The sequence below is a fragment of the Crocodylus porosus genome, unplaced genomic scaffold, assembly GCF_001723895.1.
Source record: "Crocodylus porosus isolate Cpor-Errol unplaced genomic scaffold, CroPor_comp1, whole genome shotgun sequence".
NCBI classification, from domain to species: Eukaryota; Metazoa; Chordata; order Crocodylia; family Crocodylidae; genus Crocodylus; species Crocodylus porosus.
This window is the reverse complement of record NW_017728926.1, coordinates 10801447-10817218: the sequence shown is the minus strand read 5'-3', so window position 1 is coordinate 10817218 and position 15772 is coordinate 10801447. Positions and strand designations below refer to the sequence as shown.

The 15772-nt window shown below is 56.5% G+C and overlaps 1 protein-coding gene across 5 annotated transcripts in view; it reads left to right on the top strand.

Moving 5' to 3' along the window:
• ATP13A2 (ATPase 13A2) overlaps nucleotides 1-15772 on the top strand; it is a 34393-nt gene that overhangs the window by 790 nt on the left and 17831 nt on the right. Inside the window, exons 1-6 of one of the 5 annotated variants that reach the window (XM_019541464.1) lie at nucleotides 5818-5983; nucleotides 11485-11558; nucleotides 12170-12337; nucleotides 13301-13389; nucleotides 15201-15312; nucleotides 15444-15523. In XM_019541464.1, the coding sequence (XP_019397009.1) occupies nucleotides 5833-5983; nucleotides 11485-11558; nucleotides 12170-12337; nucleotides 13301-13389; nucleotides 15201-15312; nucleotides 15444-15523 (674 nt within the window). In that variant the 5' untranslated portion in view covers nucleotides 5818-5832. Of the gene's footprint in view, nucleotides 1-5817; nucleotides 5984-7417; nucleotides 8157-11484; nucleotides 11559-12169; nucleotides 12338-13045; nucleotides 13193-13300; nucleotides 13390-15200; nucleotides 15313-15443; nucleotides 15524-15772 lie in introns of those variants that run through there. The other 4 variants (XM_019541467.1, XM_019541463.1, XM_019541465.1 and 1 more) reach the window with 4 other exon arrangements.

The window sequence follows — 15772 nt, the reverse complement described above, 5'->3', positions numbered from 1 at the left end:
GGGTGGGTGCATGCCCCCCCCGGGTCGGTGCACGCCCCTTGGGTGGGTGCATGCCCCCCCCGGGTGGGTGCATGCCCCCCCGGGTGGGTGCACGCCCCTAGGGTGGGTGCATGCCCCCTGGGTCGGTGCACGCCCCTGGGCTCCAGTCACTCCTTCCCAGCACAAGGGAAGCCGGGGGTGGGGGGATACGTCTTGTGCCAGTGAACAGGAGCCAGCAGAGCACAGCGCCCCGGAGGTCTGGGGCATAACTTGGCTTCGCTCCCCCGGGAGCAGCTGCAGGGCTCGGGCGTGCTGCGGCGGGGGTGTCTTGGAGCTGGCCGAGCAGCCCCCTGCGGGTGCCGGCTTCGAGGGCAGGCCGGGGGTGCTCGGGACCAGCCCGAGCTGCCCTGGGTGCGAGTGTCCACCTGAGGCTGGAGAGCTTGTTCCAGGTGCTGCCCTCCCAGCGCCTGGCTCTGCCCGTCTCGCGGGCGAGATGGATGTGGCCCTCGCCAGGCCCAGCTCGTGCCCCTTAACACCGCCGCAGGAGCAGCTGGAAGCGGTCGAGCGGGGTTCCCTGCGGGTTTGCATCCCCTGCCCGGAAAGCCCTGGCAGGGCGGCCCTTCCGCACCCTGGCTATCTCTCACCTACAGGCAGCAGCGTCTAGCATCAGGGATTTCAGGCGCAGGTTCGACAGACCTCCCAGATGGTTCACGCTGGGGCAGAGACTGAGCAAAGTGATGCCTTGAAGTCCTTTCCAGCCCTATTCGACATGGTCACAGCAGTGTAAGACCTAGTGTAGCTGCATTTGTGGCGGTTTCCCATGCTGTGACCGTCCCCTTGTCCCTGCCTGCGGCACAGTCATTTATCCAGCTTTGTATGCTGAAGTCGTGGCAGATGCAAGCCAGCTTTGCTGGTGTTTGTCTTGGTCGGAAGAAAATCAGTCAATTGGATTTTGGCTCCTAGTTTTTAAAAAGCTGGGGCATCAATAGGCTCCTTCTATAAGTAATAAATGCTGAAACTTTTCTTTCAAGACCCTTTTAACGAGAGAGAAGCCAGGCGCCTGAAAACCCTTGTTCACGCAGAGCGCGGGCCTGCAGCGGACGTGGGGAAGTCAGTGATGCCGGAGCAGTGTTGAATGCCCCGGGATGACAGAACAAACCACAGCCCCATCGTTTGCCTTGCTTGGTGTCACAGCTGTGCGAGCCCTGGTGCTGCAGGGGGTGCTAAGCAAGGAGACGGCAACCCCAACCAGGAACCAGGCAGCTTTTGTGGGGCTCGGTCAGGAGGAGGCCTGCTTGCGACTACAGGGAGGGTGGAACGTGTTTCTGGGGTTTGCGAGTTGTTTTGGTCTTCACAGCACCGGCGAGAGAGCTTTGCCCCCAAAACGAGGGCTGCCCTTGTGACAATGGCATCTTCCTGTGCCGACCGGGGCAGCTGTGCCAGCGTGATGGGAGCCTTGATCGCTGTTGCAATGAATATGTGCATTATGTTCCCACCCCAACCAACACGCCTCTATAAAACCCAACTTCGACAGAGCTGAAATTGCTTTTGGGAAGGGAAATGACTGTGCATTATGGACTGCTTCTCTACTTCATTACAGGTTTCGGTTCTTCGCAGTCTTGGGCACTGTTTTGCATGTGAGCACTGAGATGTCTTCATTAGTTGCCTGGGGTTTCATAGGCACAGTTAGGGTTGTTGGTTGTTTTTTTTTTTAAATGTGTGACTACTGTTATGATAAAGGGTGAGCTCGTTACTTTGTTCGAAGCAGACTGGGTGAATGTACTTGGAGAAAATGATCTCTAGCAGCTGCTGGCTTGGCTTGGCTTGGAGGTTCACTGCAAGGGATTGGCCTTACAAGCTTTGGGGCAGTCAGAGGACTTGATTGTGCCAGCTAGGACCAGTTATGATGCTGAAAGTCCCGTACAGACGCCCCATCTGCTGTTTAGCCAGTGCAGCTCAACCCCTGGCTGTTCCAGCTGTGCATCCAGCTGTGGCCTAGCCAGCGCATCTCCGTGCTGGGGGGCAGCCCTGGGGTCCCAGCCAGGCATGTCAGCAAATGCGTTTCAGCCCTGCAGGACTGTGATGCTTCCTCTTCCGGACCGGGGGGCAGCAAGGGTTGCCAAACTGTGCACTGGCTTTGAGACGCGGAGCTAGCAGGAAGCGTCGTGTCCATATCTGTCCTGTGCCTTACCTCAGGTGGGTCATTTTGCATCACTGGAAAATACGATAAGCCCAGCAGGCATTGATGGATGGGTGTGGCCAGGCCACCGAGGGGAAAGGGAATTGCCTGGAAGTCATCATCATCACTCTTGTTTTCTGTAAGAAGGATGAATTTTCTGTGTGACCTCCTGCCTGAATGGTCCTAATTAGGAGCAAAGCCTGGGGGCCTGGGAAGAAGTTTTAATTCGGGAAACCGAGTGGCCTGTGCCCTTAACAATGCTGTCTGCGGACGCCGGAGCAAGTATGTCAGGTCACGCAGGGGTAGCAGAGCTGAGGTGCTGGAGGGCAGATCTGCAAGGAAAGAAACCCGCAGCACGTTCTCTTATTGGACACGCGGGGCCCAGCTGCAGGCATGTGCCATCTGCCCCGTGTCTGTTGCCAAGGGGGAAGAGAGCCCTTTGGCAAGCGTCGGTCATCCTGGAGGGGGCATGTGCCACCGTACAGGGGTCGCAGGGCCTTGCGTGGCTGGTGGCCCCATCCCTGGGCTAAGGTACGGGCAAGGTCTGCACACTTCTGGGTGACTGAACACCCATGTGGCTGTTACCTGACCTTCCCCTGTGGGGCTCATTGGGCACGCTGCTCCTCCCGGCAGATTGCAGGGGGAGCTGGGTCAGGCGATAAATCTGCTCCCCTCTTCCTCCTTGCCTGGCCCCTGAGGGTCACCCAGCCCTTTGCAGAAAGGAAAGAGTTTCTTCCTCTCCCCAGCATCTGTGAAATGGGCTCTTTCTCTACGGCATTCATTAAAAGGCTAAGCAGGAAGCTTGCATCCGAGGTGGGAGCACTGCTCTGGGCCTTTACACACCCTGCCTTCCTCTCGTGGGCTCTTTGCTTGTGAGAACAGCCCAGGTTGCACAATCTGGGGCAGATGCATGTTGTGTTGCAGTGGAAAAACCCTCAGGCCCTTGACCTTCAGGCTGCTCCCTGAGCCCCCCTCCATGGGGACTTCCCTGACCCGGTGCCACGGCATCCGGGTTCCCGCGCACGGATGCTGCTTTTAGGCAAGAGCCATCCAGGGTTATGCCTTATCAGGCAGGAAGCTTGTCTTTCCCACGAGCAGTAAGGGAAGCTGCTGCTTCCAGCTGCTCAGCTCCCCGCCCCCAGGGATGCTCGGTAGGGTGCATCTCATTGCCGGAGCGTCCGCCCCTGTGTTAGCCTCAGCCCCTCTGCACATGCAGGCGATGGAGGAAGCCCAGAGGGCCACAGACGGGGTCGCTGGGCTAACATCTGGCTGCTGACACGCTTGGTAACACTATGCCGGCGCAGTCTGCAAGGAGCTGCCGGGATTGCAACCCACCCAACCCCACGGGGTTGCAGCACGATCACAGCCCTGACCACTGCAAGAGGGAAGTGTGTTATAGCAAGGGGGTCACGTGTGCTCAGCATGGCAGGAAGCGCGCTCCAGCAAGGGGATGGTTGTGAGCCTCCCTGTAGCATCGCTGCTGCCCTTAAAGGTCCAGCTCTGTTCCCAGCCGCTCTCCAAGTCAGGAAGATTTTCCCCTGGGGTTTGGATCTGGTTGATGGGCAACTTGCCGTTCCTTCTCCATCCATCCTATGGGGCAGCTGGTGAGGTTTTTGCTGGGTTCGGTGACCTGCCAGGAGCTTTTCCAAGCCCAATATTCCCTGGGCTATGCTGCCTCCGCTCCCATGCCCTGCCGTGAGCCCTTGCTGCGATCAAGTCTCAAACGTGCTTGCTCCGCCTGGACCCTGGTCTGAGAGGAGCGCGCTGATCCCTGCCGGGGTGTGAACGTAACACCCTGCTTTGGGGATAAGCTACTTGAGAGCACTTTTCCCGGGGGCCAGCAGCTGGCCAGTTAAATCCCTCCCAAGAGGGCAAGTTTCCCATGCGTCCGCTGATCTGGGAAGGGCTGGCAGCGTTGGGTTCTCAGTTGAGTCCAGAAAGGCTTGCAGGGCGGCGAGGTAGTCCAGAAAGGCCCCCCCGCTCCCTTTGCAGAGAGGTTTAGGGGAATTAGGCACCCAGGTCTTGTGGAACGGTGCCTGCCCAAGGCATGAGCGGTGCTCGGGGTGTGGCATGGGGTCCTGTGCACATTGCAAAACAGCGAGGCAGGGGCTGCAGCCTGGCCGAGGTTGCATGCTTGAGCCTGGCGTGCGTGGCAGGATGCTCTGTGCAGATGCCATCCGTGGGCATCTCTCTGGCCTTTTCCTTAGGAAGTGGCTGTTTTCCCGTCTGATTCCTCCCCAGGCAATGCCCAGCAGAGGGTGCCCTGCTACTGAAGTGGACAGGCCCTTTCGTCTTCGACGGCGACTTGCCTGGGCGAAGAAGACACCTCGGCCTAAAGCCCCAGCAAGTGTTGGCTCTCGGGGGTGGAAAGGCTTGATTTTAATCTGAGTCTTGTGGCCTGAAAGAAGCAGGACTGTATAAGGTCCCTGACAAGTCCTGGCCACTTTGCTGGTCTTGGCATGGGGTAGGAAAACCGCGGTCCCCGCTCCTGATTGAGACTGGGTGTTGATGGCTGAATGTGAGCTCTCCCTACAGCGTGCATGGGCTGGGATTGGGGTTTTTTTTTCCTGTTGTTATAAGTATTTTTCTTGCAAAAGAGGCTTTTCGGCCAGAACGGGCTTGAGCACCATTAAGAGCAAAGCACAGACCTTTGCCACGCAAAGTAAAAAAAGTATTAACTCCATGAGCTGGTAGCAGTAGTAGGCTGTTCTCTTCTATTTCAGCCCGCTGCTGGCTAACAGGCGTTGTGCAAGAGTTGCATGTGCATGCCCTGTGTATGCTCACTCCTAATTACAGTGTTGGTAGGACAACAGGACACCGTAATTAGGAGGCTGACAAAAAGCAGCTTGCATGTGCTTGCAGGGGCTGACCCCTGTGTTGTGTCCAGGGGCTGACAGTTTGCAGGGCCACCTAGGACAGGCTGCTGCTACAACCAGGCAATTTGCTGCTGGAAAATGCTTGAAGATCCTGAAAGAAGTTGCTTGGGGTCAGCTGGTCACTGAGTAACAGGCAGGTAGATTTGTGTGGTAGGAAACAATCCCACGTGGGCAGGTCGGTGCCCAGAGCTCTGCCTCCGAGGGCCCTGCTACATGGTCAAATACAGCTGGGTAGAAGCCCCCCGTGGAGTCGTTCCTCATTTTCAGGCACTAAGTGTATAGCTGGTTGCCTCTTTACATAGCTCAATGGTCATTTTTTATCGTGTGATAATTACTTCGCCCGTGAAACGGGTCTGAATGTATTGCGTGATTTGCCCATTAATTGTGTGCTACTTACATTGAGACTAGCCATGCATGTGAAATATTGCATGATTGACCAGGCCGTTGCGTGATGTACGTAACGTGTAGCGGTGCAACCCACCAAGACCCTGCCAGGCACCCAGGGTGTCTAGGGTGGGTAGAGGCGCTCCGTGACTGGCAACCAGGGCTCGCCCAGACCCCCGTTACGTTTGCACCTTGCAGATCAATGCCTGCCCCTTGCTCTGCTCCTCTGGAGCTAAGGTTGGGCTGGGGATGCATATCTGATATCCCTGGATCCTCTGATATCCCTGCGTCCGTTTGCTGAGACTGAAAGAGATTCTTATCTGCAGCTGCAGATGACTTGCTGGTGCAGAGAGATTGCTGATGTGGAGGAGGATGCTTCCCGTGTTGATGTAGTAGGTGTGGCTGCTCTGCTCCATGTCAAACTGGTTGCGCCGGCTCCCGGCGCCGGCCAGATCCTCCCCCTGGCACGGCGTGTTACGTGGACACGTCTGCTCTCGGGCAGGTTGCAAAGTCTCCGGGTCGAGCTGGGACAGGAGGAGATTCACCTCGCCCTGTTCTGAGCCAGGTGAGAGCCGCCAGCCCCCGGCAGACAATTTCCCGAACCTGCAGCCTGGGTGGAAGCAGGGCAGGTGCCGTCGTGCTAGGGCAGCTGGTCGCAAGACAAGAACCACGTATCTTTGGGGGGGGGCCGTACACCCCCGTCCCTAGTGCCGCAAACCCCTGGTAGGCGGGATAAAGAAGCACCTGGGTGACCCTGCAGCTGCACCATGACCCCACCAGTGCTGCGATTTTCCTGTTTCTTCCTTTTCCTCCATCCACGCTTCCCTTCTGCGTTCCCATTCCTTGCTCTCGTGGACTCCGGAGCGTCTCCGCGTCCTCCCGGGTTCGGGAAGCACGGTCCTAGCAATGTCGGCATTACCTTCCTGCAGCTTTGGTCAACCGGCTGTCTCAGCTGTGTCGAAAGGCGGGATCACGGACGGGAAATAAGAATCTGGACGTCGTACCAGGATTTCTTTTGTTGCTAAAACCGGGTTGTTAAAGCGGAAGATGTTAACGCTGTGCCCTGCTTTTTGCTATTTATACTGCCTGGCCCAGTTTGGAGAGATCCTGCAGGCAAGTAAAGCAGTTTTATGTTCTTCTGGGGGCTGTTTCTCATCCGTTTCCCTCGCTCTTTCCCCCTGCCTGACGCTGAGCTGCCGCGCTGGGGTTCAAGCATGCCGGGGGAGATCTGTTTAAAACAAGCTCTCTTTACATCTGTCTTTTCTTCCTGCCTGGCTTAAACGAATGGCTGCATTTTTGCCGTCGGTCTTAAATTACATCTCCTCGGCCTTTGGGGCATGTCTGACCTGCCAAAAATCCTTTTCTTTTCAATAACCGAACCAATACATCCCACGGGATGAAGCAGATTACTGACCAGCCTGGAATGTGGAGTTAATCCCACCACCAGCCAGGTGTCCTGCAGACTTTCTGGGCTTCGATAGTCTCTGTTTCATGCAAACGGTTGCTCAGACTTGTTCCCTGCGAAGCTGGAAAACACCCAGCGCTCAACACTTGTAGTCGAGCGCTGGGAATGCAGAAGGCACCGCACGGCGCCAGGAAAGCAGCCAGCTGGTGGAGGGAGGCAGGACTTCCCCTTTGCTCCTTCCCAGTGCTCTCGTGGCACTGGGTGCTGGTCGTCCTTCCCTTTAGCCGGGCAGAATTACAGATCCTTAAGCCCGAGCCTTGGAAAACTATAATAATAGTGGCTGAAGGTGGCGTCAGTCATTTATCAGCTGCCCTGGGGGGAGTCCCGGGCCGGAGGAAACTTCCAGGCTCTTTTTCAGTGGGGTGTGCGAGGCCTGGCTGCATTGGGGTTGCAAAAGAGAGCAGGAGGGACACCCCTATGTCTGCCCACGCGGGACGTACAAATGAGTTCACCATTTGCGAGAGGGGTCTCGACACCTTTCCTGCTCCCGCCAGGCGTCCCGGGCAGTGTCGGCACACACAGCTGGCAGCAGACTTCGCCGTCGTGACCCCACTGACCGCAACCGAGGCTGCGAGGGTCAAACCTGTTTGCTGTGATGGTTTATAACCCCGGTGGTTACCTTCCCTTTGCTGTGTTAATCCCTGAAGGCTGGGCTGAGACCTTTACTTATGCTGGCTTTCACCTTCCTCTGCAGGTAGCGCACCCTGCAATTGTGCTAGTCACGGTGTGGACAGACATTAGAGATACTCTGGTGTTAAAGCAGAGGTAGACGGTGCCACCAGCAATAGAGATCTAGCACGGCCGTTGTCAGTGTGACCCATTCAGGGGACAAGTTGCTGTGATTTATCTCCCGTCTTTTGCTTGAGGAGCATGCAGAGGTAGCAGTTGGGCCCCACCGCCGGTGCACAAACCACCTCTCCCTTTTAAAGCAATGGCAAGTTACATCCACCTGTAGCTGCAGCAGATCGGGACGCGGCCCTTGGTTTGCTTCTCTTTCCGATTGCGGCCACTTCCCGCTCCAGCTTGATCCCAGTCTTGCCCTGCATCGAGGCTCTGGCACCAGTAAAGTAAATAAGACTTTGCCCCCATGTAAGCACCTGGTTGATGTTTGCTTGCTTCCTCCTGCCTTGCTGGAGCTTTCCCTGCTGCAGAATTGCCCGGGTGTTGCCATCCTCTGCCTGTCGGGATTTCCTGCCCACTCCAGCTCACATCAGTGAGAAGTGGCTGGGTGTCTGTGCTGGCTATTCAAGGCCTCTCTGTCCTCCCTGTGCAGGTAGGTCTTTAGTCGAGACTAATTTTGCAGGGCTGGGCTCTGTGTGGGGAAGGATCTGAGCAGGGAAAGACCAGCTGGGCCGGTGGCTAATTGCAGTAATGATACCAGGCGTCCTAATAAATGCCAAGCGGAGGTGGGAATCTCCCCTCCGAGCAGGTCAGCACACCTGGAAATGCAACGCAGATCTATACCAGGGCTGGATTTAGTGTCAAAGCAGGGTGGAAGGGAGCTCAGGAGGTCATCAAGACCAGTCCCATGTCCCAAGACAGGATTGACTCTGCCCCAGTCATTCCAGGTAGTAAGATGTCCAGTTTGCTCCTGCGATAGGCACTACATCCCTGTCCCTGTCCCAATCCATCCTGGCTGTGCTCGGCTGTCCTTACGGCTCAGTTCAATGTCAGGACGTTTTCCGTGTTGCCATTTCAGCCATCCTTTCTTGTCGTGTCCCCGGCGAAGGCAGGGAGCAGTTTATTCCGACCTTCCTGTTTGCAGGGGCTTGTTCTGCACGCGAAAGTCATCTCCTCTCCGTCTTCTCTCTAGACTAAGCAAACTGGCTCTCCTTGGATGTCAGGTCCTCTAGTGAACGTGGGTTAACCCCCTCGCCCTGCAGATCGGGGAGGTAAAGTCTCCCCCAGGCTGCTTCTGCATCTGTCCATGGGCAGCAGGGGACGTCCGTGTTTCTGGCTCGTTTGTCCCCTGTCCTCTGAGGACGAGGACGGCAGCAGCGGTGGGTTTGGGTTTCACAACCCTTTGTCTTGTGGGGACTGGATGGATGCTGCTGGCTCATTTTAGGCAGGGCCCCCAATGCCCGTCTGCTGGGATTTGCTGCTGTGACCTAATGCCAGACTTGAACCGGGGATTTGGGGGCCACAGTCGGCCCTGCTGTAAAGTAGCACAAGTCTCTTGCCTCGGGTGGAACAGCAGCTGCTGCCGTCGGGGTGCACCAGGGTCCCTGGGAGCATAGGCAGACTTGAGGCTTATAGCACTTGAAGGTGCTCTAAGAAGCAAGCAGACAGATGACACCGCTTTGCAGTGCCATGGGTCAGTCGAAACGGTGCAAAAAGTGACTCTGAAGGAGACAGGTAGCTGCAAAGCGCTGCATGGTGAGGCTTGGGCTTGGAGGCCAGCGTACCTCCGCGCACAACTGAAGCATTGCCGATTCAAAGTGCTTCCAAGAAGGCAGGTAAGGTTCTTTGGGTCGATGTGATATCTTTTATTAGACCAGCTAAACAGTTGGAAAAATTGTTCTTTGCAAGCTTTCAGGCACAAACATCCTTCTTCAGGCTTAGGGAGAGTCTGCTGGTGTGCACGTGCTCTCCTGGGTGGAATAGAAAGAGTTTGAAGTGTGCTATGTACGTGTCTGTGCACCCTCAGCCAGCAAGGCCCCATGGCCATTAGGAAACCATTCAAGCCACACACAATCCCTTTTTGCTGCTTTTATTATATATCTGCAGAAAGCAGAGGAGACATCATGGGATCTTGCATCCTAAAAAATCCCAAAGCCCTGCACAAGCCGTGGCCACGCACCCCACGGAGAGGCAGCTGCTTTGGAATGAGGGTCCCTTGGGAACAGCTTGACTGGGGGGAAAAAGCATCTTTGGGGAGAGCTCCGGTGTCCTGCCCGGAGCGAATGACCTCTGGGTGCCGGCGGGCCGTGTTGCGGCGTGCTTGGCAGCACTGCACCTCCCAGCCGCCCCTTGGGGGCTGTGGGAGCCTCCCCGGCTCCGTGCCGCGCGCATGGATCAGGTCCATGCGCTTGAGTCTGGGCAGACTGCCGCGCGACACCCGATCGGCCTGATGTCTGGGATCGATCCGTGGCTGCCGTCAGCTCTGCCTCTCCCTCTTGAAATCATCTCCCACATCAGACAGGCCTCGTCTTGTCCTCTGCTGCCTTCTCCCTGGGCTCTGTCGCCTCCTTGCCTGGATCTCCACTTACAGCCTTCGCGCTTTGTCTCCCCAAGGTGACGGTCCCTGGGACCAGCCGCCTCCTGCACCAAGGCAAGCCCTACTAAAGTCACGGGAGATGTGTCTGAGCAGCACGGGGGCAGCTCTTCTCCGTTCGGAGCCAGCCTAAACCACACCAGTGCATGCAGCAGCTTTGCTGGTCTGTGCTTGGGGGAGGTTTTCTCTGATTCTGCCTGTAATCAGGGTGGGCCCCAGCGCTGACCATCAGTCCCTCTGTGCACCGGCTTCCATATAGCACCGTCCTAGCACGATCTTTGAATTGCCTCTTGTGATCTCAGGGCACGCTGCAGGGGACTCTTCAGGTTTTAAACGCCTTGGAAACGGTCCGTGAGCAAGCTGGGGGGAAAAAATGCAGTTGTACCTGTCTGACCGTGCCAGGGGCATATTGTAACCTGTTGTTTTAAGAGCAGTGAAGATCATTTCCTGGATTTCCAGGTTATTTCGGTGACAGGCAGAAGTGGGTAGGGCAGGGACAGTAGGAGGAAGCCAGTGCGTGAAAGGACCCTGGTTGAACTGTTGAATTACTTGGGGACTCAGCAAAACCTTAAAGGCCTGTTGGAGCCAACGCCGCGTCTCTCTGCTGACGTGGCATCCGCGGCGCTGGAGTCTCCCTGCCCTGGCTGTTATATCATTGGGACCTGAGGGCCGGGGCTTGGTTCTGCTCTGCACAGCAGCAGCAGATGCTGAGGGGTCACGGCTTCGTCGCCTTGGGGTGGGAGCCGCGCCGGGTCACACACCTGGATGCAAAGGCAAAGTTGGGTGCCAAGGCACGCCTGGATGCACGGTTCTGCTCCGACGCCCTTGTTCGCGGACAGATTCAGCAAGCCTCTTGCATGCTTGGTTGCCCCCATCGGTGTAACCTTGCCTCCTTCCTGGGGCATAGTGCAATGGTCAGCGCTCCTGGGCAGAGCGGCGCGTGGGTGCAAACTGCCACAGTTTTGAAGGCAAATAGGCCTTTAGTCAGGACTTCTGCCAGAGATGGTGCTACCTTGTCCAAGCTGAGGCTGGCTTCTTCCCAAGGGACATCCGGCCTCGTAGGGCTGGGGAGATAAACCCCGTGTAGCTCACAACGCAGCATCGGGCTAACATCTGGTCTCGGGCTGCCCCGCAGGGGTTGGTGTGGCCTGTTATCATGGTGTGACCATTTTTGTCCTTCCATCTGTGGCCAGACTGTGCTAACGGGGGCTGCACGAGTCCTCGCGCAACTGGCCTTGCGGTCGCAGGCTGCGGTGGCTGGTCTGAGTCTTCCACGTGGTTGGCAGGATCCCGGATGCCGCTGTTGGGATCTGCCTCCTGCCTCGGGAGGTTAAAATGCAGGGGACAACCAGGCCGGGAAGTAACGTGGCGATCTTTGCTTTTGCAGATAGCAGCAGGCTGATGAGAAACCAGCAACTGGGCTACGGGACACTACTGCAAGTCCCGGATAAACCCTGCATGGTACGTGCGAGGGTCCCCTGGGGGGACGGGGCAGGAGATGGTGGAAATCAAGGAAGCGCGGGGCTGGGAGACGAGCACTGTTGCACGGTTCTCACCAGGGAGAGGGGACGTCTGCCGGTTTCATAGATTTCATAGACGTTCGGGCTGGAAGGGACCTCAGAAGATCATCGGGTCCAGCCCCCGCCCCAGGGGCGGGAAGTCAGCTGGGGTCATAGGATCCCAGCAAGAAAAGCATCCAGATGTCTTTTGAAGGTGTTCAGAGGTTAATGGTATCTGATGGGCTCTGAGCAGGGCGAGGTGTGGAGCTGACTGGCGAGCCAGGGTCAGGTCCGGAGGGGTTGGTAATGCAACCTTGGAGGTAGCTGGATGCCACGATGAACGGTGCCCGGGGAGACGTGCGTAACGGCTGGTGTCTAAGTCGTCCTTGCCAATGAGACTTGAACACCACGCAGACGCGGGCTTTGCTCCAGTGCCCCCGTTGACATCGGCGGGGCCGGACCTGGCCCGCGCAGCCTCGGGTGTTCAGCTCGGCGGGCTCCGAGGCCGCGCTCGCGGGTGGGCAGGTCGGTGCTGCTCACGGGGCTGCACTGTCGTCCCCGCCTGCTTTCCAGGAAGTCAGCGGGTACCAGAGCAGAACGTGGAAGGTCGTCCTGTGCCACCTCTTCTCCGTGCTGACGGCCGGGCTCCTCCTGATCGTCTTCCACTGGAAGCCGAGCCTCGAAGTCCGAGCGAAGTGCAGGCCTTGCCCTCTTAGCCAAGCCGATTGGGTCATAATCCAGGTGAGGAGGTGTGGGTGGTAAGAGGTTCATCTCGTGGTGAAGACATGGGCTTGGATTTCCACAGACTCCCCCTTACAGCAGCGGTGAGGATGCTCCACTTTCCCCCACCCCTGCCCGGCCTATTTTGATGACACTCTTTGGGGCAGAAGCCGCCTCATACAGCACCTAGCACGGCGGGGTCCTTATCTCCACCGGGGCGAGTACTACGAGCTGGCCCAGAGTGGAAGGGGTTGCTCCCGTCAGAGGTCCTACCAGCCCCTCCATCTGCTTGACTCCCCCAGCACGAGCAGAGCAGTGGAAGTTAAATCACGTAGTCCTAAAATGCTAAGCCGATGTTTCTGGAGCAACACGCAGGGCTTCCTCGTTCTCCTCCTTTCTATCCTGCTGCCAAGGGCCTGGTATCTCCCTCTCCCTCCCCTTCCCCACCATCCTTCTGCAATAGCAGGAGCTTGGGGATCAGGACCGCTGAGTTTTGCTACTGGTTCATTGGCACACCTGGAGCAAGGCATTGAAGCCCCCTGCGAGAGCAGCTCCCCCCTTGATCGATGCAGTAGATACAATACAAAGCACAGAGCAAATGGTGAAAAGCAGCAAATAAAGCTGGGCCCTATTTGGTGACCTTTCAGGGGCCTCGGAGCTCTGTTGTGCCCAGAGAAAAGGCTGTAAAGTCCCAAATGATGATGTTTTGAGTAAGATTTTCATTGGCAGGTCCTGCAGAGACGTGAGACCCTGAATCCCATCTGGGCCCAGAATAGGTCAGGAAGTTAGGCCCTTCGACATCTCCGGTTATCACTGATCCCAGGGGTCCCTTCTGGCTTTATGGTGCATGACTATGGAGCACAATCATTTACCATAGTAAGCATCCTACAGAGAAGCTAAGTGACTTGCCCAGGGTTACCTAGTGAGGCTGTGGCAGGACAGAAACCTATACCACCAGTCAGCGGTGGCAATCCTCCCTTTCAGGACCGGTTTGGACAGTGCTTCACCACGCGGGTGCAGACGGAGGAGATCGGGGACGCCTGGGAAGCCGGGCTCCTGCGCTACAGACAAAGGTACCTTTTGTCCACTTTGGAGCCTGGGGGGGAGCTCCGGCCCAGGCGCTGGTGCCTGCTGCCTCAAGGTCCATGTCCCGTCACGGTGCTCTTGAAGCAGTACAGGAGAGCAGGGTCACTCCGTCTCTGCCCCTGGATGAAGCGGGGTAACGTTGCAAGGGCTTTGCTGCACATGCATCACTGCAGCAGCATGTGCAGCTACTGGGTCAGAGCAGCAGCTTGCCTGCATATTGGATGGCACCAGCTAAGTCAGTCTGTGCCCTAGGACTTGCTCCTTGCTGGCTATATTTCTTGTCTTTCACTTTTCCCCCTGGGCTTTGCTAAGAGAGAAAGGGAAGCTTAAGGTCCCAACGGGGGCGCAGTGGAGTGAGTGCATCCCCCTTCGCTGGCAGTTCACCATGGGGAGCTCCAGTCTCACCCAAGCCGGTGCTTGTGCAGCGGGCTGATAGATGCTTGCACAGTGGGCTAAACACACAAACTTTGCCCTTTGTCACCTCTGCATGCCCCTTTTCACCATCCTGGATCCGTTCCAGTCGAGGGCTTTGCCCTTTCTTTGGCGACGCAATAAAACTGGGAGGCGCGGAGAAGCGCAGCACTCGATCACTCCCAACCCTGGGGCTTCGGTTCCACCTCCCAGGCCCTGAGTTTTGCTCTGGGCTTTGGAGTTGGAGCTGTTTGTCCTGCAGAGAACAAGGAGCTGTGCTGTAAAGAGGTGCTTGGATTTCCCCACCTGTTTCTACCTCCCGGCCAAGAGATGCCCCACACTTGGTTACGATTCCTTTACAAAATGATCAATTATCTGGCAATAGCAATTCATTTTATCTTACCTTCCTACCAGAGTGTCCACATTTAAATGTCACTAGGTCTCCCTTGGGCTCTGCACTTCATCATGTAAATCCAACTCTATTTTACAGTTGTTTTTTAGCAAGGGAGGGAGACTCGTGCTCTGACTAGCTGCAGAAGTAATTCAGTTGTGATCTGGCAGCGATTTCCGTCCTATGCTTAACTCCAGCACACCCCGTTTGCAACTGCAAACCTGTTTGCCTCCTCTGAGGGTAAAAGCATGGGTGTTAGGATATTAAAGAGGCACAGTGAAAGCCTTCCAGTTTTAAAAACGAGAGGTTATTTATCACTGACTTGGATGGTGGGAATAGGTAGGAGCCCAGGTTATGGGCCCCTTTGTGCCAGGACCTGTCCAGAAGTAGCTGGAAATATTAGAGCAGCCCCTGCGTCTATCCACCAGCTTTTGTCAGGCAATCACATTTGCTGCTCTGGAAAATGCTTTTGTTTCTCTATGAAAAATCCATACAAGTAGCAAGAGGACCTGGTAAAGCTCCAGGTAAACTAAGAAAAGAAATCTTTTTTTCCCCCCTTGATCTTTCAATTATAGTGAGCGTCAAGGGGTGTGGGTAAGAGGTTGCCGTTTATTATATATTGAATTTTTTAGAGAAGAAGCAACCTTAATTTTTTTCCTAACAATCTGCCTCTTCAGAGAATTTCATAGCAGCAAGGTCTCCCCAGCCCCGTGATGGCTCTGGGGACGCTCTGTGCATAGCTGGGAAAGAGCACGTGCTCTTACCGGTTACACTAGTTCAGCCATGGGGTTTTCACTGGGGTGAAGAAGGCCTCCGATGAACTGTCTGAGGCAAGTGCCGTTGGCGTGAGATGCGCCCGAATGGGGTTACAGGTAGCATTAGCTTTTGAAGCTCTCCAGGTCCCCATGGGATACCAGAGGGCATTAGGTAAGGCAGCATCTGGGGATAGTGCCAGGGCTGCTGACGTACCGGTGTTGTGTTTTCCTTCCCGAACAGCGTGGAGCAGCATCCTGGGACGAGACCCGACGATGGGAGAGCCAGTGTCGCGGTGGGCGTGACAGATGAGGACGATGGCAGGGACACCATCCGGCTCCACAAGAAGGAGGAGGTAACTTCTCGCCCTCTGCTCCCACCCGGGTCCCCTCCTTGCGATCCGTGCACCCTTCTCCTCCGCGAAGGGCTGCCGAGCTTCGGGCCGACCCAGGCCTGCTCTGACTTGGCGCCTCTCTCTGTGCTTAGAAGAACATCCTGCGCTACTACCTCTTCGAAGGGTCGCGCTACGTCTGGCTGGAAAGGCAGCAGGCCTACTGCAAGGTCAGGTAAGGCTGTTGTCCACGGAGGAGCTGTTTCCCACCCGGTGATGGGTGCATGTGTCCGTCGGCTCCAATGGGACCGGATGTGCTGAGCAACAAGGTGCTTTTCTCAGCCCTGTTTTAAAGAACAAGAAGTTCTCAAGCGCCGGGTGGGAATAACCAGGTGCGTTCCCCAGCTTGTGTTGTGTGGGGGATTGGCCCCCTGTGGCCGGAGGGGCCAGGCTGCTTCTCGTCAAAGACCACGCCGTGACATTG